The sequence below is a fragment of the Globicephala melas genome, chromosome 17, assembly GCF_963455315.2.
Source record: "Globicephala melas chromosome 17, mGloMel1.2, whole genome shotgun sequence".
In the NCBI taxonomy this organism is placed as follows: Eukaryota; Metazoa; Chordata; class Mammalia; order Artiodactyla; family Delphinidae; genus Globicephala; species Globicephala melas.
In genome coordinates this window covers 79801672-79823474 of record NC_083330.1, presented here as the reverse complement: position 1 = coordinate 79823474, position 21803 = coordinate 79801672, and the positions used below count along the sequence as shown (strand labels likewise).

Below are 21803 nucleotides of genomic sequence, written 5' to 3'. Positions count from 1 at the left end.
ACTGAGGTTCACACCAGAGACAGGTATGAACCATGAAAACAAGTAGCCACCTGGCAACCAGTGAGGCCCTACTACCCAGGAGGAACCCTGCCAGTCTCCCGGAACAGCCAAGGGGACCAGTTCTCATGCGTGAGACTCAGGAAGGTGGCTGCCAGAGACTCCAGCCAGTGCCCCTGTGCCCACTCTGTAAAGGTGCATCCCACCTCAGCCTGCCATCCACCCTTGCTGTCCCAATCGGCCTACCACTCACTCCAGTGGTCAGTTAGGCACACTGGCTTGCAGCTCCTGCTTTCACATCAGCCCACAAGGGGTACCACTGGGGGCAGGAGGCTCTGGCTGGCCTCTGGGAAGCAAGTGTCCTGGTCCTGAGGCACTGATGGGCCTCCACTCCCATTCTGGTGCCCAGTCTGCCCTGGCTCTATCAGCTTTGACCAGTCTATCATTTAGTCTGGGACAAGGTGCTAGTGGGCTATTGCCAAAAAGGAAGCCCATCTGTTGAGAAACTAGTCTGGTCCTTCCATTGCAAGGCAGCACCCCTGCTCTCCAGCCTGTGGCTCCAGGGACACCACTCTCTCACCCAACAGCACCCAAACCCTCATCCAGATTCTCCAAGTGCTCAAGACAAGTTAGTGAACAGAGGTCTGGGGGCTACACTCCTTGTGAGTGGGCTTCTCTGCTCCACGTGCAGGTGGTGGGGGATTCCAGGAGTCAAGATGTGAAGCAACCCAGCAGCCCCACCTTCTCTGTCCAAAGCTTCCACTGTTCACTAGTGCAACTACTTCATCTTCCTCCTTCCTCCCTATGTGGAACACCAAGGCACTCCTCCCAGCAGGGACCCTTCCCTCTGAAACCATGGAAAAGCGCAGCTCAGCTGTGAAAAAGACAAACTTTATTGAGCCCCCAGCCCTAATTCTCTTTCTCCTGCACAGTCTTGGTTCCCCGGAGACGCCCAGTCCGGCGGGCAGCAATGAGACCCACTTTCCGGCCAGCAGGGGCATCTCTGCGGATGGTAGAGGGTTTGCCGATGTGCTGGTGGTTGCCACCTCCGAAGGGATGCTCCACAGGCTGCGGGAAGAGGGAAGTGGTGTTGGGTGTGGCCCCGACCTGCCTTAGGAGGGCTTGGGGAAGGGTATAATCAACCAGCCTGTGCTTACAAACCATCACCGAGAGCCTCACAGTACAGATCCCCCACCACAGAGAAGAGGGAACACTACAGGAAGGAGCCTGTCCACCCCATCTCACAGCCCCAGTACACTGAATACCCCCACCACTGTCCATTTCTGGGCCACTTACATTCATGGCCACACCCCGCACACGTGGCCAACAATTCCTCTTTGCCTTATACTTGTGGTAGGCACGGCCAGCCTTCAGAATGGGCTTGTCAATGCGGCCACCTCCAGCCACCACACCTGTTGGAGACCAGGGATCTCAGGGAGATGTATCACACCCTGCCCAGCACTGGGGGACCTTCCCATCAGGCAGAGCATCCCCTGCTTGGTCCGTGCCAGTGTCCCACCCCCGTGTGTCATACAGCATCACACGTTCCCAGGAACCTCAGAAATGCCTCGAAACCATCACCAAGCACCAAGTCCCCTTGCAGCCTATCAGCCGACAAGTTTCTTCAGGCGCTGCAGGGTCGTTAAGCCAGGGCTTTATTCACATCGTCTGGAATGCCTGCCTTGATCCACGGTTCTCCAGGAAGTCGTCCCCTTTGCAGGGTCTGACACTGCACTCCTGCAAGCACCTCCCCACCCCAAACAGGACAGCTGACCCAGCCTGCCACTTCTCTGCCATTGTTTCGTTTATCCTGTGAGCACATCCTCAAGAGCCTCCCCCATGCACGACTGGCTTTGCCACATGGATTCAAAGATGTTGACAAAAACCAAAGTAAACAAACTTGGGTTCATGTGCTTTTTTCCTGGGTGCCTTTAAGGAAATCACACATATCTTGGTAGGATGTTAACGGGCAGGGATCACATAAGTCCAGGTTATCCCCAAGCGCAGACGAGTCTGCCTTAAGAGTCTCAGCGGGTTCGGTCTCATTCAATACCCAACCAGCAGTTAAGTAGGAACTGCTATGCCCACTTTAGAGCTGTGCTCAAGCTTACACAGCCCACACTTCAGTGAAGCAGGCAGCTGGGTTCCAGGTCCCTATCTAGCTGCTGGCTGTCCACAGGAGACCCACAGCATTCAACCGACACCTTCCACTCACCGACCACAGCCCTGTTGGCGGAAGAGATGACCTTCTTAGAGCCCGAGGGCAGCTTCACTCTGGTCTTCTTTGTCTCAGGGTTGTGGGAGATGACAGTCGCATAGTTCCCAGAGGCCCTGGCCAGCTTGCCCCGGTCACCAGGTTTCTCCTCCAGACAACACACGATGGTGCCCTCGGGCATGGTGCCCACCGGGAGCACATTGCCGATGTTGAGCTGGGCTGCAAGGGGAAGCAGCAGCAGCCGGCAGTCAACAGCGTAAGGTGGTGTCCTAACCACTGCTTGCCAAAAACAAAGCCAGCGCAGCACTCCACAGCCAGCCTCCTCCTACAGTTCTCCAGGCACCCACCGAGTATGCGTGGCCAAGCAGGTCTGCTGCCTCAGTGTTCCTCCCCCGACCCAAGGCGTAAACCTCAAGGAACCGCAGGTTCCTCCCCACCGCCACCTTCCATCTAGGCGCGACACTCACCCTTCTTGCCGCAGTACACGAACTGGCCAGTGTGGATGCCCTCGGCGGCGATGAACAACTCCGTCCGCTTCTTAAAACGGTACGGATCCCGGAAGACCACCTTGGCAAGGGGCGCGCCGCGGCCCGGGTCGTGGATGATGTCCTGCGGGTCGAGGCGGCTTGAGTGGCGTGGGTCCCGCCGGGCGCCCCACACCCCCACCCGCCCCAGCCCGCGCCCCGAACCTTCACGATGCCCTTGATGTAGCCGTGTCGCTCGGCGAAGTCCACGGCGCGCAGACGCGCGGCGCCCTTTCGGTGCTTCACATGCGCGCGGAACACGGAGCCGGCGCCCTTCCTCTGCCCACGGATCACGCGACCCATCGCGGCGGTCTGGGGGTGGCTCATGGTCAGGGCCGGGCGGCCCAGGCACCCCCACCACCCCGACTTCAGGGCTCCCGCTCCCCCGGCTCCTCCCTCCAGGTCTCGGCACTCTTCGCGCCCCCCTCCCCGGCCGTGCGACCTGGCGCCTTCTGCAGAGCCGGCTGGGGTCCCTCACGGGCCGTAGGGCGCCGCATGGCGCCTGATGGCACCGGATGGCACCAGGCGGCACCAACACGTCCTACCTGCTGCCGGGCACTGCCGAAAGAGGAGACGCGGCCCTTGAGAGCCGCCTTATCTTCCGGGGTGGGGCCGAGAGCCCTTAACCTTCCGGCCAGAAGCGGCGGACGCCACCGCAAGGCACGCCGGGACTTGTAGTCCTCTCGCGGGCGCCAGGGGCCCCTCCCTCGCGCCGGGGCCTCAGCGCAGGCGAACTGAGGTGGTTGGTCCCGCAGTGCGCAGAGGCTCCGGTGGTCTGGCGGGGATGCTGCTCTCCCGCCGCGGGGCCGTCGAGTGGGCGGGCAAGCCTACCAGAAAGGGAGCCTCCAGTAGGGCACATCTTTCGGGCAGGGGGCTTCTGGAGAAGTGGGAGGGGTCCTTCCAGAGAGGATCCCTGGAATTAGCCGAAGAGGCGGTGGATCCCCTGAGTGAGACCGCGTCAGTAGGCGCGGACAGGGAGAGCTTAGTGACCAGGGCAGTGGGTGTGCAGGTGACGCCTGAGGAGGGAGAGCCAGCGAGGTAGGGAGAGAGTGAGGGCAGGGGTCTCAGGGAGCAGAGGGGCTTGCACTCAGGGCTCTGGGGTGGTGTGTTTGCACCAGTGCGGGCAGGTGGGTTTTGCAGGGGTGGAGGCCAGAGAGACATCAGGAGAAGGTGACAGGAGAGGGAAGGAAGGGTCCATGTGGCCACATGCTGAAGCCACAGGGGAGCACGAGGCGCCCGGAGAGACAGCCGACTCTTGGCAGAGATAGCTCATCCGGAGGCTGCACAGCGTACAGCAGGGCCAGGAGCTGAGGGGCACCGGGGCCGCCCTGGGGCAGGGTGACGGACTCTGGGGTCAGCTCGGGATAGGCCTGGAAGACCAGAAGGGCAGAGGAAGAGTGGGATGGAGGTGGGGACAGTGCTTGGACTTGTGGGCTGTGGGGTCCCTAGGATGGAGTATGGGGGGGCGGCCCTGAGAGAGGCAAGATGGAAACACCACAAACCCTGCCTTCAAGGGACTCCGGTCCACGTGGGAAAAAAGTTGAGTACAGGGCAGGAGTCAGACAGGAGCAGGTGGTGCCAAGGCCTCTCTGTGCTGGGCACAGGCCTGTCACCCGCAGCCCCTGCTGCCCACCTCCTCAGGCCCCCTCCGGCACCTCGTTCATTTTGCTCTCAGGACCCCAAGCCCCTGACCTCCTCAGGTAACATTTCCCTGGGGGACTCAGGGAGCTTCTGCTTCTGTTCAGGGCTTGGGGTCTCCCGGTTCCTCCTGCCAGCTTTTGAGTCAAGCGAGGCTAAATCCAAAAGGCGATCCTGGAGGCAGCAAAGGACCTTAGAGCGAGGCTTTGGCACAAACCAACCAATCCAGAGCCCACACTCCCAGCTGTCTCCTTTATGAGACTCACACCCCACACCAATGTTTCCCTGCCCTACATCACCCCAGCGCCAGGTATGGGACAACTAGAGACCAACCGTAACCTGATAACCTGCAGCCTGCTGAAATTATTCAAACACATGATTCTCAGCTTACTCAGCGTGCCTGCTCTGCCTTGCCCATTCTTTCCTGCGGAAACCCCAGTGAAGGCTCTGGGCCACACCTTCCCTCCCCTCTTTTGCCTCCTCACCAACCTAGTGCTTCCCTGTGTGGCCCCATGTGGTGTGCCCTGCCTCCCATTCCAGAGACCCGTGAGTATAAATGTCTTCCTTCACTTCCGAGTCTGCATGTCTTACCATCCCCGATTAAAAGAAACCCGAGGAAAAAAAAAAAAAAAAAGAAACCCGAGGTACATTTTAGCACACCATGAGGTTCCTGAGTGCTCAGGGATGGTGATGGCCTTCAGGGGCTCCGTCTGTTCTGGTTCATTGAAAGTGTTATTGCTCTGGGCCATCTACTAGACTACAGAAAATCTAGTAGATGGCCCAGACTGGCCTTGGAAACACAGCTCTTTGAAAATAATTTTTCTTTTGGCCGCACAGCTTGCGGGATCATAATTCCCTGACCAGGGATTGAGCCTGCACCCATGGCCGTGAAAACGTGGAATCCTAAGCACTGGACTGCCAGGGAATTCCCAAAAATAATTTTTAAACTGGGCTTTTCCCCTGGGAACACTTACAGCTTGGAATCCCAATCGCAGGCCGGAAATAGCTGGAAAGTAATCTGGGTTGGCCCAGAGAAAGGGCACTGTGACCATTTGGGGAACCACGCAGGGCCCTGACATTTTAAAAAAATATTTATTATTTTTTAAATAATCTTTTTAAATTAATTAATTTATTTATTTATTGGCTGCATTGGGTCTTCGTTGCTGCGCACAGGCTTTCTCTAGTTGCGGCGAGCGGAGGCTACTCTTCGTTGCAGTGCGCGGGCTTCTCATTGCGGTGGCTTCTCTTGTTGCGGAGCACAGGCTTTAGACGTGCGGGCTTCAGCAGCTGTGGCACACCGGCTCAGTAGTTGTGGCTCGTGGGCTCTAGAGCGCAGGCTCAGCGGTTGTGGTGCACGGGCTTAGTTGCTCGGCGGCATGTGGGATCTTCCCGGACCAGGGCTCGAACCCGTGTCCCCTGCATTGGCAGGTGGCGTTTTAACCACTGCGCCACCAGGGAAGTCCCTAAATATTATTTATTTATTTATTTATTTAGGCTGCTCCGGGTCTTAGCTGCTCGTGAACTCTTTTTTTAGTTGCGGCATGCGGGATCTAGTTCCCTGACCAGGGATCGAACCCCGGCCCCCTGCATCGGGAGCACGGAGTCTTAGCCACTGGACAACCAGGGAAGTTCCCCAGGCCCCTTACTGTTAATAGTCTGTTTGCTCAGGATGATGGGACTCAGCCACGGAGGCCCTGGAATGGCCTGCAGTGGATAGAAGCAGTCTCCTTCACCCCACTCCCGGGCAGCACCCTCAGTGCCCTGGTACCTGCACCTCCCACACTGCCCAGATGTCTGCTGGGTGGACACTCTGGGCCAGGCTTTTGTGGTGGCTGAGATGGCTCTGTCCTCAGGGTCCACAGACCCAAGCATCAGCCCTGGCTCCCCCTCTTGCTCCCTGGGTCTTCCTTACCTTGAGGAGGCCAGGCTAGGGCCCAGGTTTGCCAGCCCCTCCTCTAGATGGAGCAGTGTGAAGACCCTCCAGCAGGAAGTCTCCCAGTAAGTAGATCAGGACCACCAGTGAGCTCAGGGTACCTGAGCGCTTGGCTGGCGATTAAGGTTAGGAAGCAGGCATATTCCCAGCCCTTTCCCATTCTCCATTCCTTCGTTTATTCATACTTTGCACAGATGCTCTCTGAGCGTGAGCAGGGAGGATGTGGGGACGGGAGAGTTGAGTTCGAGCTGGGAGGTGTGGGGTGGGAGCGCCGGGACCATGCCGCACAGGGGCCCAGGGAGAGGAGCTAGTTCCTCCGAGCGTACTTGCTTTTCTCTTCCACCTCCCCTAGGAGTCGGTCCGGGAGCTGATTCTGACCATTTCCTTACTTTGGTTTGCACCAATTTCACAGTGGCTTTGCCTGGGACCCCGGGATTTGGATCGTCGACAAGTCGGGTGTCAGGGCCCTCCCCGCGAAAAGCTCTGCGCACCCTTCCCCCGCCCTTCCCTCTCCAGGGCTGTCCAGTGTGAAGAGCTCCAGGGACCGGGGCCGCACAAAGCTGAGGCCTCCGAAGACGCAGACAGCGTCCTCCCCAGGGCTGCAGGGACCTGGGGAGGCTCCTGCTGAGTTCCAAAGAAGTTGGGGTGCCCGCCCCTACACACAGGACAGCGTGGATCTGGGAGAACACCCAGAACAGGTGGCCCCGGGGGCCACACGAAGTTGGGGATGGGTGGGGGCGCAGCGAGGAGAAGCCTTGACCTGACCTCGGGGTCCCACCCCATCCGGTCCCACCCCATCCGGTCTCTCGGCAGGTCCTGGGCTGTCCTGCTGCCCCGAACCCCGCGATGCACCCAGGGACCCCAGCCCGGAGTCCCGGGTGACGACCCTCCCCTGGGCCTCTCCTTCTCCTGGTGGACCTCACCCTTTCTGGGGCCCTCCCAGCCTCATCTCTGAGCTGTCGGTGCCCCGCCGCACTGCGGTGACCTCCGCCTGGACCATCTGCCCCAGCAGGTGCAGAACACCTGCTCTTTGCACACGGCTCTTCTGCGCCCCCAGCAGGCCGTTGCCCCGGACACGGCCTGGGTGGGAGTGTCTCCGTAGTCCTGGGGCCTCGAACGTGCCCAGCGGGTGCGTTCTGCTATGGAAAAACCAGCACATAGAACCGGTGCGGGGACCAGCGCCCTCGGACTGGTGACCGGAGGTGCGCGGGATCGTCCCCAGGCGAACTTCAGGCTCTCCGCCCGCTTCGCCCGGGTCCGCTCCCCGACCCCAGGCCAAGAGACACCGGGCCCAGACCCACGCCTTTCCTGGGCCCCGGCTCCGCCCTCCCCGTACTGTGACCCCGCCCTTTACCGGACTCCGCCCCGCCCTCTCCGGGCTCCATCCTTTCCCCAGCGATCTGGCCCTGCCCGTTCGCCGGCTCCGAGGCGGGGGCGGGGGCCGGCTGGGAACCACCGAGTTGGCCGAGCCTCCGAACCGCCCAGAACGGCCGGAAGGCTGCGGGGCAGAGCGGCCGCGGGCGGCCGAGGCCCATTTCCGGCGTCGTCCCGCGGGTGGGTCCTCGAGCGGCCCCGGGGAGGGTGAGTCGATGCAACACGCGCGGATTAGTGTCGGGGCGCCGCACGTGCTCTTCGCCCTCGGGCGGAGAGACCGCCTACCAGCCCCAGCGCCCTCCCGCCTCCGACTCTGCAGGCCCCGCGCTCCCCGGCCTCTCCGTGGGGAAGCGCGGGTGGCGCGGGCGGCTCTCTAGAGCCCGTGGGCGCCTGGCGGGGTGGTGGTCGAGCCTCGGCCGTCTTGCCCGGCAGAGGTGGGAGGCGGGAGGGGGAGTCCCGCAGATCCGGCCTCGCGGCAGCCTCGTAACCTTCCCGCCGGTTCTAGGCCTGCTCCAGGGGCATCCTTGCTTATCCTACCTGCATAATCATCTCCCTCTAGGGCCCTCTTTTTCCCTCCCTCACTGTCCGTCGAAGGCCTAGACTTAGTGAGGGTGGCAAAAAGGGCTGTACCTTGGGGGAGTAAGATATGTATTTTCTCTGAATTCTGGTTGCCGCTAAGGGCCTGCGATTCTCTACAGGGGACCCAGGATACAGCACTGGCCAGGCCCAGGTGGGGACCCACCTGACAGTGGTCACTGCTGCCTTAGCCTTGCTGCCCTCACGGCCTGGGGCTTCGGCCCTCAAGCCGATTTGAAAGCCAGAAGCTCCCCTAGGAAGCCCGCTTCTCATTCTGACCTCCCAGAGAGATGCCTGGGGAGGGGCCAAGTTTATATAGTGGGGTTGGGGTGGGGTCCTGTGCCCACTCCTCTTGTCCCTGCAGTCCGTCCTTCCGGTTCCTGTCTATTCGAGCCTCCAGTCGCATCATGCTTCCTCTTGCGGCCCCACAGGCTCATTCAGCCCCGGTTTTTCCTGCCTCATGCCTTTTGCACACGTTGTTCCTGCTGCCTGCGGTGCCCTCCCCACCTCCATTACCTTAGCCAAGTTAGCACCTAGGGGAAGTGACCCATCAGATTAAGTCAGAATTTCCTCGTTTAAGTGCTTTCAGAGTTTCTTGTGCTTCGGTGCTATTATCACAGCTGTAATTTTGCATTTGTTTTTGTGGTCACTTAACTCTCTTCTCCAGTAGACTGCTCCGTGAACGCAAAGTCTGTGTGTACTGTTCACTACTGTATCCCCATTGCTTGGTTGCGCACCTGGCACCCGTGGCAACCACCCATTACATGTTTGTGGAGTGATTCATACATACTACACACTCTGAAAGATGAATGGAGCTTCGGGGGGCAGGTACTCAGGTGCCATGGCGACTTTGGCCCCGCCCCAAGTCCCTGCCAGAGAACACCTGGGGTTGGAGGTAAAGGATGGGGGAACGTAGTACCACACCCCTCGGTTAGCCTGGAAGTCAGGGGTTGGGGCCTCCAGGATACTGATCTCTGACGTTTTCGTTACTTCCAGCAGGTCTCTGGGCCGGGACACGCGGATCCCCACCCACGCAGGCGCATGGTAGGAGTCTGACTTCCCCCGTTCCCTCCCTCGTTCTGGGAGGGCCCCTTCCTCCTCCTTTGGGCACCCTCCCTGCCCACTGGGCCTGGACCTAGACCCTCCCTTGGCTCCACACTGTGACCCTTGCCGGTCTCCGGCATGCCCATTGCCAAGGTAGTGAGCAAACACCTGCCCAGACCGGGCCTTGCCTGAGGCTCTCTGGGGAAGGTTGTATATCACCGTAGTCTGGGTCCCTCCCCCTTCTCCATACTGTCCCTCCCCTTGATTTTCTTTTTTTTATTATTATTACTGTTTTGGCCACACTGCGTGGCTTGCAGGATCTTAGTTCCCTGACCAGGGATCTAACCTATGCCCCCTGCAGTGGAAGTGCGGAGTCCTAACCATAGGACCTCCAGGGAATTCTCTCCTCCCCTTGATTTTAGAGCCAAAGGGGCCTGGTGACTGTCTCACCCAACCTTGTGGTCCATGTGCCTGAGACACCCAGGGGTCCCTGGGGGACTGGTGTGTGTCCTTTCAGGAGGCTGTGACGTTTGGTGATGTGGCTGTGCACTTCTCACGGGAGGAATGGCAGTGTCTGGACCCTGGCCAGAGGGCCCTCTACAAGGAGGTGATGCTCGAGAACCACAGCAGTGTGGCCGGACTAGGTGAGGCTTCATCTGGACACCCTTAGCCCCTGCGTCATCGGTCAGCACCCACCTAGCCAGGCCTCTGTTATATATATTTATTTATTTATTGTTTTATTTTATTTATTTTTGGTTGTATTCAGTCTTCGTTGCTGTGTGCGGGCTTCTCGTTGTGGTGGCTTCTCTTGTTGCGGAGCATGGGCTCTAGGCGTGTGGGCTTCAGTAGTTGTGGCACGCGGGCTCAGTAGTTGTGGGTCACGGGCTCCAGAGCGCAAGCTCAGTAGCTGTGGCACAGGGGCTTAGTTGCTCCACGGCATGTGGGATCTTCCTGGACCAGGGCTTGAACCCATGTCCCCTGCACTGGCAGGTGGATTCTTAACCACTGCGCCACCAGGGAAGCCCCGAGAATCCTTTTTTATCTTTGTCCACACACTGAGCTGTTTCCCCAGCACTAAACAATCCATCCTTTCCCGTTGATTTGTAGAGCTGTCTTTTTCATATGTGTGATGGTGTGTTTCTGAGCTCTGGTCTGTTAGGGGGCAGCTCTCTGCTTTTTGTTAGGTTGTTCTGTTATTAGTATTACTTTTGATTGCTTTGGCTTGTGGCATGTTAATACCTGGTGGGGCAGCTCTCGCTCTTTATTCTTTTTAAAATTTCACTTACTTACGGCTAACAGAGTAGTTCTTTCGTGTAAGTTTAGAATAAGTTTGAGTTCCTTGAAAATTGCACTGGAATTTTTATAGGGGAGTGGTTTGAATTTGTAGATAGTGTGAGGAGAACTGGCACCTTTCTGTTAACTGTTCCCACCCAAGACCATGCATTGTGTCTCCATTTACCTACTTACTTCTGCAGACGTTATTAGAGTGTGGGCATTTCCTCCACAGTGGTCTGGTGTTTGATCTTCAGTTTAGGTTGTTTTGTGAATGTATCATTGTTATGTTATATTTCTAGCTGATTATTGCTGCTATAGAGAAATGCTCTTGATTTTGGAGGATAGACCTTGTATTTGGCCACTTCATTGGACTCCCTGCTAGTTCTGGTATCATGTTCTAAGGAGGGGCCTGCAAGTGAAAGCTTGGTGTTTTCCCTCCTGGCCCCCATGTGTCCTGATCTTTAGCAATGGCCAGAGCGCCCGTGCTGTTAGGAGTGCTGTGGGCATGCTTGTTTTGTTCTGATTTTAAAGGGAATGCATGTAACTAAGGACAGAAGTTGGCTGAAGAGTTTCGGTGTTTTGTTTTTTGTTTTTGGCTGCGTTGCCGTGCGCGGGCTTTCTCTAGTTGCGGCGAGCGGGGGTACTCTTTGTTGCAGTGTGCGGGCTTCTCATTGTAGTGGCTTCTATTGTTGCGGAGCACAGGCTCCAGGCGCGCGGGCTTCGGTAGTTGTGGCTCACAGGCTCTAGAGTGCACACTCAGTAGTTGTGGTGCACCGGCTTAGTTGCCCCGCGGCATGTAGGATCTTCCCGGAGCAGGGATAGAACCCGTGTTCACTGCATTGGCAGGTGGATATTTCAAATTCTTTTCCTACATTAATTGAGATGTCCATATGTTTTTTTTTTTTTTAGCCTGTTAGTCTAATAAGTTACATTGGCATATTTCCTTATATTCCTGGAATAAACTCTACTTAAGTCATGATATTTACATATGCATTCTGATAACCTTTTGGACTCAGGTAGTCAGTATTGTATTTTGGATTTTTGCATCCCTGTTCCTAAGCCAAATGGACTTGTATGGTTTTTTGTTTGTTTGTTTTTTCTTTTTTGGTGAATTGTCATTATATAGTTTGACATTTTTTGCATATAAGTTTCATAAAATGAGCTGGGAAGCTTTTGTTGTCTTTCTTAATTTCTGGAAGAATTTATATAGATGGAATTAATTGAACCTTCGAGTTTTTGGTTGAACTCACCTGTAAAACCACCTGGGCCTTGGGCCCTTGGGGAAGGAAGGTCTTTGACTGGAATTTACGTTTTATTAATGCCTCATGGTCTATCAAGCTTACGGATTTTCCCCTGTGCCAATTTTGTCATTTCTAGTTTTTGTACAGATAGATCTACTCCTTCAGATTTTCAATTTTTTTAGCGTGTATTTGTTCGTAATACTCTTTATTTTTAATCTCTATTATGTTTGTGTTTGTTTCCCTTGTTTGTTTTATTTTTTGGCAGCATCTTTTCACTGTGTTGACTGTTATTTTTTTTAAAAAATATTTATTTATGTTGGCTGCACTGGGTCTTTGTTGCAGCACACAGGATCTTTTCGTTGTGGCATGTGGACTCTTAGTTGCAGCATGCGGACTTCGTAGGTGTGGTATGCATGTAGGATCTAGTTCCCCCACCAAGGATGGAACCCAGGCCCCCTGCGTTGGGAGCACAGAGTCTTACCCACTGGACCACCAGGGAAGTCCCTGTGATTGGTTTTGCCACAAGACTATGCTTTTTATCTTTTTGAAGAACCAGCTTTTGGGTTTTTTTGGGGGGAAGGGGTGCTCTTTCATTGAATCTTGCCCACTTTTGTTATTTTCTCCCTTTTTATTTATTTGTGTTTGCTGTGTTGTTTTGTTTACAACTCCTTGAATTTAATATTTACTTTTTCTGTGTTTATCATTCTTGTTTCGTTTTTTAAAAATAAATTTATAATTTAATTTTAATTTTATTTCTGGCTGCATTGGGTCTTTGTTGCGCGCAGGATTTCTCTGGCTGCGGTGAACGGGGCTACTCTTCGTTGCGGTGCATGGGCTTCTCACTGTGGTGGCTTCTCTTGTCACGGAGCACGGCTCTAAGCGTACAGGCTTCAGTAGTTGTGGCACAAGGGCTCAGTAGTTGTGGCTTGCAGGCTCTAGAGCGCAGGCTCAGTAGTTGTGGCACACGGGCTTAGTTGCTCCACGGCATGTGGGATCTTCCCGGACCAGGGCTCGAACCCGTGTCCCCTGCACTGGCAGGTGGATTCTTAACTAGTGTGCCACCAGGGAAGCCCCCAATCATTCTTGTTTCTGGTCAACATATTTTAAAATGTGAAATTTTATCTGTAAGTACTGCTTCAGCTGCGCCCTACAAATTTTGACTTATAGTAAATACAATTTACTTACAGTAAATACCACTTAATAATTCATCATTTAGTTTTCAGGTAGCTAATAGTTTTGAGCTACTTGTTGTGGTGGCTGTCATATCCAGTTGCATTTAGATCAGGTGCAGTCTGTGGTATTGTTCTGTGGCCTGTGCCTGATCCCCTTCCTGGCTGGCCCAGGGATGTTTCTCTGTGAGCATTGCACATGTGCTTGGTAAGAACACCTGTTTCATGTTGACTGTGGGTCAACTCAGGGTCCTGCCATCACCTGAGACTTCGACCTAGGCTCTCTATGCCTGCCCTTCTCCATCCACACGGCTGGAAACCTGAGATGTGCTCCAGCCAGAGGGCTTGGCCAGCCCTTGGATGGGCTGGGAGCACATCACACGGCTGGCCCACAGCATGGGGGCTGGCGGCCCCAGAAGGCAGGTGCCAGGTGGGTGCCTGCAGCTCTCCACCCCTCTGCCGAGGCCCCCCAGGGCTTTATATGAGGACTCGAGGCTGGGGCTTCTGGGTGACCATTGGACTTCACACCTGATTTTTTTTTTAATTTATTTTATTTTATTTTTTGGCGGCACCACGCGACATGTGGGATCTTAGTTCCCAGACCAAGAAGTCAAACCCGTGCCCCCTGCGTTGGAAGCACGGAGTCTTTTTTTTTTTTTTTTTTTTTTTTTTGCAGTACGCCGGCCTCTCACTGTTGTGGCCTCTCCCGTTGCGGAGCACAGGCTCCGGACGCGCAGGCTCAGTGGCCATGACTCACGGGCCCAGCTGCTCCACAGCATGCGGGATCTTCCTGGACCGGGGCATGAACCGGTGTCCCCTGCATCGGCAGGCGGACTCTCAACCACTGCGCCACCAGGGGAGCCCAGCACAGAGTCTTAACCACTGGACTGCCACGGAAGTCCTCACACCTTCTGATTTAAAATCCATTTTGTTTGTTGATTTGTTGTTGTTGTTTGTCTTGTTTTTTAACCACGTCAATCTCTTGGGGTGTCCTTGCTCTCGGAACTGAGGGACTGAGGGAAGTGCTGGCAGTGCCTGGCTTCTCTCCCCCTGGGCTAGAGCTGGCCTGTACTAGGCAGATTCGTGTGACAGGGCTCCCTGGGGATCCTGGCCCTGTGTGGATGGAGACACGGACAGGCTGGGAGTCCAGGAGTTCCTCTGTGTCCAGCCTCAGGAGGCGACAGACCTGGACAGAGAGGGCCCCTGTGCCCCAGTAGCCCCCAGCCCTTCACTCCTGGGAACAAGGGAGGGCTGAGCTGCACTCCCAGCCACACCAATGCCATCTCCTCCTCTGCCGCCTCCACAGCAGGATTCCTGGTCTTCAAGCCTGAGCTGATCTCCCGGCTGGAACAGGGGCAGGAGCCATGGGTCCTCGACTTGCAAGGAGCGGAGGGGAGAGAGGCAGCCAGGACCTCCCAGGCAGGTGAGGTTTCCGGGCACAGGGTGAGAGGGCTGCGGGCGGGAGGCTGGAGGCAGACCCCAGGTGCCACCCACGTGGGCTTGCTGGGCTGCCTGGGAATGCCATGGGGTGGGTTCGGAAGTGTAGACGGGTGGTGGGGCAGCCTCAGGAGAGACTGAACTACAGAAAAGCGAGGGCACAAAACACCCACGCATTATGGCAAAAACGGTTTGTTTTTGAACCAGTTTGCTCAGTTTGTAATTTTTTTTTGGCGGGGGGGGAGTGCTGTGTTGGGTCTTTGTTGCTGCACGCAGGCTTTCTCTAGTTGTGGCGAGCAGGGGCTACTCTTCATCGTGGTGCATGGGCTTCTCATTGCAGTGGCTTCTCTTGTTGCGGAGCACGGGCTCTAGGCACATGGGCTCAGTAGTTGTGGCACTTGGGCTCAGTAGTTGTGGCTCGCAGGCTCTAGAGCTCAGGCTCAGTAGTTGTGGCACACAGGCTTAGTCACTCTGTGGCATGTGGGATATTCCCAGACCAGGGCTTGAACCCATGTCCCCTGCATTGGCAGAACCACTGCACCACCGGGGAAGCCCCTGTAATTTTACTAATAGTCTTACTGAGCTCAGGTACACACATGTGGCTCTAAGTGCACTAAGTGTGGCTCTGAGCACTAAGTGTGGCTCTGAGCAGCTGTCCCCTCCCTCCGCCATGCTCCCTCTGGAACTTCTTGGGGCCCTGGGTGACCCCAATCTCTCAGATAAGGCTCTAGGGCTGTGTTAGTGTCCTGGGGTTGCTGTAACAAAGCACCACGAACTGGAGGCTTAAAACAGCAGAGATTTACTGTTTCTCAGTTCTGGAGGCCAGATGTCCAAAATCAAGGTATGGGCAGGGTCATGTCCTCTATGAAACCTGTAGGGGAGGATCCTTCCTGCCTAGTCTAGCTTCTGGGCCCCAGGTATTCCTTGGCTGGTGGCCACATCACTCCAAACCTCCATATGGAGGGCAGGCAGCGTAGGTGGACCCTCCAGAAACCCATGGGAAGGAGGAGTCAGTATGGCCAGCGGGTGTGGCCGCCTGGAAGCTGAAGGGCAGACTAGCAAGGGATGCGGCCAGGTGTGCGTCAGAGGGCGTGGCTTGGCGGCAGCTGGATGCCACAGGGTTCAGGCCTGGGGTCCTTCTCAGAACCCCACCCAGTGGACAGCTGGAGGCCCAGTTCTCTTGGGCTCACCACCTGTGTGCCCCTCAGCAGCTCTGGCACCTCATTTTTCTTGGTATCTAACATCCCTCTAGTCACAGTTTTCAGTCTTTCTTTCCTCCTCACTCTACGTTCTCTGCAACCAGGAGCCTCTGACCTCTCAGCCTAGCCCTGCCTCTCACTAAAGCTCCCACCCTATCGAGCTCACTTTGCTTCTTTGTAGATTTTTCCTCATGCTAGTTCCACGTGGGAGGACCTTTCCCCCATGTAGGAGGGAAGCTCTTTGCACTCTGCCAAGTATACTGTAACTGAATGAGTGCATAAAATGAAGTATGAATGAAACCAGATTTTGAGAACTGTCAAAGGCATTGACTTCTTGTAGCGTCTTTCCATGTGCTCAACGCAGACTGTCTGGGAGGGGGCTCAGTCCCAGGGGTGGTGTGCACCCCTGCCCCATCCTCCAGTCTTTGTCCTTCCTCTGAGCACAGGGGATAAGCAGCAGTTTACTTCCTGTTCATTTCAGATTCTACGATCGGGACCGAGAGTGAGCAGGCCTGTGAAGACATTGACCGTCTAAAATCAGAATCCCATGTGGTCATGGTCAAAACCCCGTCCCAGGACTTTCCCCAGAGTCCTGGCTTTGGAGATGCCTCTGATCCCGAGGTCTGTTCAGAGAGTCAGCCAACCTCCCTCTTCCAGAAAAACTGCTTGAATATAGGGACTGTGGCTCCCAGGGAGACCTTCGCTGAGGAAGAGGCCCAGGGGTGTGGCGAGCGGGGGAGCGGTGGCCGCCTGGGTTGTCGACGTGATCAAAGTCAGGGGTCCTTGCGAAGATGTGACATCTGTGGTAGGAATTTCCGATCTACTTCAGATGTCTCTCTGCATCAGGAAATTAATACACAGAAGAGACCTAACAGCTGCCAGGAGTGCCAAAAAAAATTACCTGATTGCTTACAGGGGAGACATCTGAGTACCTTGCATGGTGAGAAGCCGTATGAGTGTGAGGAGTGTGGGAAGGTCTTCAGGTTGTGCTCACAGCTTACTCAGCATCAGAGGATCCATACTGGAGAGAAGCCGTTTAAATGCACCGAGTGTGGGAAGGCCTTTCGTCTGAGCTCGAAACTCATTCAGCATCAAAGGATTCACACTGGGGAGAAGCCCTACAGGTGTGAGGAATGTGGAAAAGCCTTTGGTCAGAGCTCTAGCCTCATCCACCATCAGAGGGTCCACACGGGAGAGAGGCCCTATGGCTGCCGGGAGTGCGGGAAGGCCTTCAGCCAGCAGTCTCAGCTGGCCAGGCACCAGAGGACCCATACGGGAGAGAGGCCCTACCCATGCCAGGAGTGTGGGAAGGCCTTCAGCCAGAGCTCAACCCTAGCTCAGCACCAGCGGATGCACGCTGGGGAGAAACTTCAGCTCCCAAGAGCCCCGGATAGCCCCAGCCTGGTTGCACATCAGAGGTTGCATGCTACCGAGAAACCGTTTAAGTGTGACGAGTGTGGGAAGGCTTTCCGGTGGGTCTCCCGCCTTAGTCAGCATCAGCTGACGCATACTGGAGAGAAACCTTATAAATGCAACAAGTGTTCAAAAGCCTTTGGTTGCAGCTCACGGCTTATTCGCCACCAGAGAACTCACACTGGAGAAAAACCATTTAAGTGTGAAGAATGTGGGAAAGGCTTTGTCCAGGGCTCACACCTAATTCAGCATCAGAGAATTCACACTGGAGAGAAGCCCTATGAGTGCAGTGACTGTGGGAAGGCCTTCAGCCAGAGCTCAAGCCTCATTTACCATCAGAGGATCCATAAAGGGGAGAAGCCCTACGAGTGCCTCGAATGTGGAAAAGCCTTCAGTATGAGCACACAGCTCACAATACACCAGCGGGTGCACACGGGGGAGAGGCCCTATAAGTGCAGTGAATGTGGGAAAGCCTTCAGTCAGAACTCCACCCTTTTCCAGCACCAGATCATTCACGCTGGGGTGAAGCCCTATGGATGCAGCGAGTGTGGGAAAGCCTTCAGCCGGAGCTCGTACCTCATCGAGCACCAGAGGATCCACACTCGAGCCCAGTGGTACCACGAGTATGGGAATACTCTGGAAGCTTCTACCCACGTGAGCCGTAAGAAAGTTAATACTGTAAAGAAACTTCATAAATGTAACGAATGTGAAAAAATATTCAGATGGCGCTCGCATCTAATTATACACCAGAGAATTCACACTGGAGAGAAACCTTATAAATGTAATGAATGTGGCAAAGCTTTTAATAGGAGCTCAAGGCTTACTCAGCATCAGAAAATTCACATGGGATAGACCACTCACCTTTACGAATGTGTATAAATGTGAATAAACCTACAGCCTTAACTTATTATGGGATCATTTATACTGACGATTTAGAATGTTGTGAAAGATTCAGAATTGCTCTCTTAGGAGAGAGAACATCCAGATTCACATGAGGTATATGTTTATCTGCTGGCACGTTTGACCTTCAGTAAAGCCCGTGTCCCTCACATCAAGGTGCACATGTGTAGCATTTGAGTTCACAGAGGGAAGACCCCAGGTCCTGCGGACGAGGAAGAGGCATGAGAAAAGCCCCGTGAGCCCCGCCAGACGAGTGGATCGAAAGAAGTTACCCAGGACGTCTTCCTTAAGCACCAGGTACTCAGACTGGCTTCAGCAGCAAGATATGCTCACTTGTGTCCGCGGGGCCCCAGGCAGCGTGGCCGGTCCCCCTCACCTGACTCCCCCGGCAGGGCCTCTGGGGAGGAGCTGGCTCCAGCAGCAGTGCCCGGGCCCAGGGACAGTGTCACTGGCCCACCCTACGTCCAGAGCCCAGCTGCTTCGGTTACAAGGATCAGATGCGCAGCCCTCACTGGGATTCCCAGCCCGGCCCTCAGCATTGCAGGAGACTCACCTCAGTCCCGAGAACACCACCAGAGGCTGGGATGTGTGTTGTTGGCTGCTGCTGGCCAGACGTCCTCAAAACTCCAGCCATGGGGACTGCCCAAACTGGGGGGTCTGCGAGCAGACACACGAGCCCGTGCGTTCTCACAGGCCTGAGGACGGTGGAGATGCCTGCTCACCAGGATCAGTGTGTCGGCGTGGTCTTGTGGGCCCCACAGGTCCCAGGGCAGAGGGCCCCACGGGTGCTGAGCAACGGGTGCGCGTGAGCGAGCCTGCTCCGCCCACATCACCTTCTCCCTGGGTTTTCTCTGCCAGCCCAGCCTGGAGAAACAGCCAGGGTAGAGTGGTCAGGGCCCTTGGTTTCTTGGCATGGGTGGAAAGAATGTGCTGGGGAGATCACCGCTCCGCCCACCCCTCTGGTGAACCTGACTGACAGGCTGGGGCTGCGGAGCAGCTCACAGAGCATCTCATCAAGGCCTGTGAGCCACAGGATGAGGCTGACATGTAGCATCAAGTCCAGCCCTGCTTGGGGCCCTGGACTCGGCAGTGGTGACTCGGGACCAGGTGTGTCATTTGCACAGGCTGCCACCCAGGACCACCCCCCGAGACCTGCCAATCTTTGGTGCCATTGCCAATAATCACAGGCCAAGGGCGGCCTGCCACAGAGAAGCCACTTCTCCCATGTACGGACAGGTGAACCTGAGGGACATAGGTCACTTCAGGATTTATTGCAACACGACTTGGGTCACCATCACACTGGTTGGGTGAAGCCCAGATCGCCTTGTGCGACATGGCCCAGAATCAGCCCATGGGTTTGTATCAGGGGAAACTGCTGCTCCGTGTGTACTGGAGGGCCTGGTGGGGCTGGGGACAGTGGAGTTCAGGGTGGCCGAGTTCACGTGAGTTTTCGTTCTCAGCACGTGGACAGGGACTCAGCCCCACGGCAGCTCAGCCTGATCTGCCAGTTCACCTGACAAAAGGTATGACATGTTCTCAGGTTGCAGTGTTGTCTCTGGGGATGAGGATCATCCCCCAACCTGCACCTTCGGGGGTGTTCCCGCCCTGGGCGGAGGACACCATGCAGTCATTGTGGCCCTGCAGCAGCTGTAACCCCATCTCCCTGGCCGTCCCCTGCTCCACCCAGAGCTTGTGTCTGAAGGGTCAGTGCGAGAGCGCAGGGATTTCTACAGACTGTGCAGAGATCATGTTCCCGCCTCGGCTGGTGTGCTCAACCAGGTGGTCACCGCCATCAGAGCCGGACAGGGTGGGCACATGTGAGTGGGCTGCATCTTAGGCTTTGTGAGCCACCCAAGGATGGGACAAGAGTCAGGGTCCCGGTGCTCGTGCCACACGCGCCCTCCACTGGCGCCTGGTGCCACCATGTGCTGGAAGGGCCTCCCGAGGCCCCGTGCTCTCGCCTTCTGGCTCTGTGAAGGCTGTTTGTCGCTGGGTGTGCCGTCCCCACAAGGGATTTGTCTCCTGGCCACTTTCTGGTAATGATGGACAAAGGGGTGGAAGGCCTCTGGACTCCAGGTTCTGCACTGGGTAGGATGCTTCTGTTTTCCCCTAACAGCACTTGCAGGCTCGCCAAAAAGGGCCAGAGGGACCAGCCTTAAATCTGTTTCAGCACCTGGATTCTTTCTGGATCAGCACGGTCCTAAGTCGGGCTGGCTGACTGTGTGGCCCGTGGGCCAAATGCGGACCTGTGCCCACATCTGTGAGGCCTGCTGATCAGCCTGAAGCCACTGGGACCTACACGGCCCCCAGAACCTGAGCCAGAGTCAGTCCTGCAAATGCCCTCATGTCCAGGAACTCAATCACAGACAGCCAAGGAGTAAGGCAGCTGCTTGAGCTGTAGCCCATCTGACGCTCCGCCTTCTGGCTCCGCCTCTTGGCTCCGCCTCCGAGGGCCCTGTGGGCTCCTGAGCGCTTCAGCTTTTGGTGCTGCTCCCAACCCAAGGTTGCTCGGATCAGCGTCAGGGTTTTCATGTGCCTGCTTTTACCTTTTATCAGGCCACGAGCTAAGGGTGGGTTACGTTTTTATGTGGTTGGGGGGGAAAGACTATTTTGTGACATTTGAAAATTATATTGAAATCAGATTTCAGTGTGACCAAATAAAGGTTCTTGGAACACAGCTGGCCCATTTGTTTGCCGGTTGCCTCTGACCGAGTGGCAGTCCTGCCTCGTTTACTTGGGTAAAAACTTCATGCCTCCAGCCTTTGAGGGATTATTTTTCCTCTCTCTTCATAGTGTGCTTTGTTCACTTAAATGTCCCAATACAACCAAGAATTCAACAGAAATACATCTCAAGCTCTGCATTCCAGTCTAGAATATCGACTGCAGAAGTACAGGGTGAGGAGTCCTTTCTTAGCTGAGTCCATGTGAAAAAGATGTGTAGTATTCGTGTGTCACCTGGCGAGACATTGTGAGTTCAAACTACTGCACAGGTTTGAGATCCCAGAGCACAGGAAAAGCATCTGCGCACATCATGTGTGCTGGTCGCTTTGCAGGGAGGGAGAGGAGAGGGCTGCCTGCCGGGTAGTGCGAGTTCTGGACTATTCTGCTCTACTTTCAAGCTATAGCTCCCAATTTGGGGCTTCAGTAAATGCAACACTAAACTCATTTTAAGAATTTCCGGGAATTTCCGGGCGGTCCACTGGTCAGGACCCATCTTTCACTGTGTGCGGGGCCAGGTTCAATCTTTGGGGAACTAGATCCCTCAAGATGCCCAACATGGCCCAAAAACAGAATTTCCAGAACTATTCCAGAGTAGATTTTAAAATACTTCGCGTTTCTCTTTTGGAGACAAATTAAACCCCTAATTTTGACCTGAAATTGCTTTTTGTCTCAATTATCAGATTAAGCTTTGATTTATGACATTCTGAGCATTCTGGAAGCTTCACAAATAACATGGGGTGTGTGTGCAGAGCCCAGGTGGGTTTTCACATCCCTGTGTCCCCTTGTGTGTGTGGCTTGCACTCAGAGCCTGGGAAATGTTTGTTGAATGAATGAATGATGCATTTGGGGCACATCCAGGCTTTGAGGCGAGGCTTCAGAGGCCCACAGAAGAGAGAAAATTCTCCAGCAAAAAGAGTTTCCACAGAGATCTAAATAAGGTCAACACAGTTGTAATTTTCCAGGTACAAACATCTGTACAAGGTCTTGTTCTTGCCTGGGGACAAAGGTGGGTTGGGCTGGCCCCTGCCCTCAAGTCCAGGTCTGGGGTAGAGACTGACCGCAGGTGAAGGTGGATGGTCCCTCTGCAGCCTGAGGGAGCCCTGCAGGCGCACAGGGAAGTGTAGCACTTAGAGCCACCGCCCACCCC

General features: G+C 55.4%; 2 protein-coding genes across 11 annotated transcripts; one reads left to right on the top strand and one right to left on the bottom strand.

The window, feature by feature from the left end:
• Positions 1-867: 867 nt before the first annotated feature.
• RPL8 (ribosomal protein L8) lies at positions 868-3376 on the bottom strand. 3 transcript variants are annotated; one of them, XM_030876247.2, is made up of 6 exons: positions 3282-3376; positions 2902-3048; positions 2680-2821; positions 2213-2431; positions 1294-1409; positions 868-1065 (listed from the first exon to the last, which is right to left on the bottom strand). In XM_030876247.2, exons 2-6 carry the CDS (start codon positions 3037-3039, stop codon positions 907-909), a joined length of 774 nt encoding a protein of 257 aa, XP_030732107.1. In that variant the 5' UTR covers positions 3040-3048; positions 3282-3376; the 3' UTR covers positions 868-906. The 3 variants fall into 3 exon arrangements, with proteins under 3 accessions (XP_030732107.1, XP_060143461.1, XP_060143460.1); XM_060287478.2 differs by lacking the exon at positions 3282-3376 and adding an exon at positions 3179-3202; XM_060287477.2 differs by lacking the exon at positions 3282-3376 and having other exon boundaries at positions 2902-3150.
• A 104-nt stretch (positions 3377-3480) lies between these two features.
• Positions 3481-20889, top strand: ZNF7 (zinc finger protein 7). Of its 8 annotated transcripts, XM_030876069.3 has the most exons (6): positions 7038-7888; positions 8925-9152; positions 9254-9301; positions 9819-9945; positions 14293-14409; positions 16104-20887. In XM_030876069.3, exons 2-6 carry the CDS (start codon positions 9063-9065, stop codon positions 17885-17887), a joined length of 2166 nt encoding a protein of 721 aa, XP_030731929.1. In that variant the 5' UTR covers positions 7038-7888; positions 8925-9062; the 3' UTR covers positions 17888-20887. The 8 variants fall into 8 exon arrangements, with proteins under 8 accessions (XP_060143199.1, XP_060143198.1, XP_060143197.1 ...); XM_060287216.2 differs by lacking the exons at positions 7038-7888; positions 8925-9152 and adding an exon at positions 3481-4920 and having other exon boundaries at positions 14296-14409; positions 16104-20889; XM_060287215.2 differs by lacking the exons at positions 7038-7888; positions 8925-9152 and adding an exon at positions 3481-4920 and having other exon boundaries at positions 9257-9301; positions 16104-20888.
• The last annotated feature ends 914 nt before the right edge of the window (positions 20890-21803 follow it).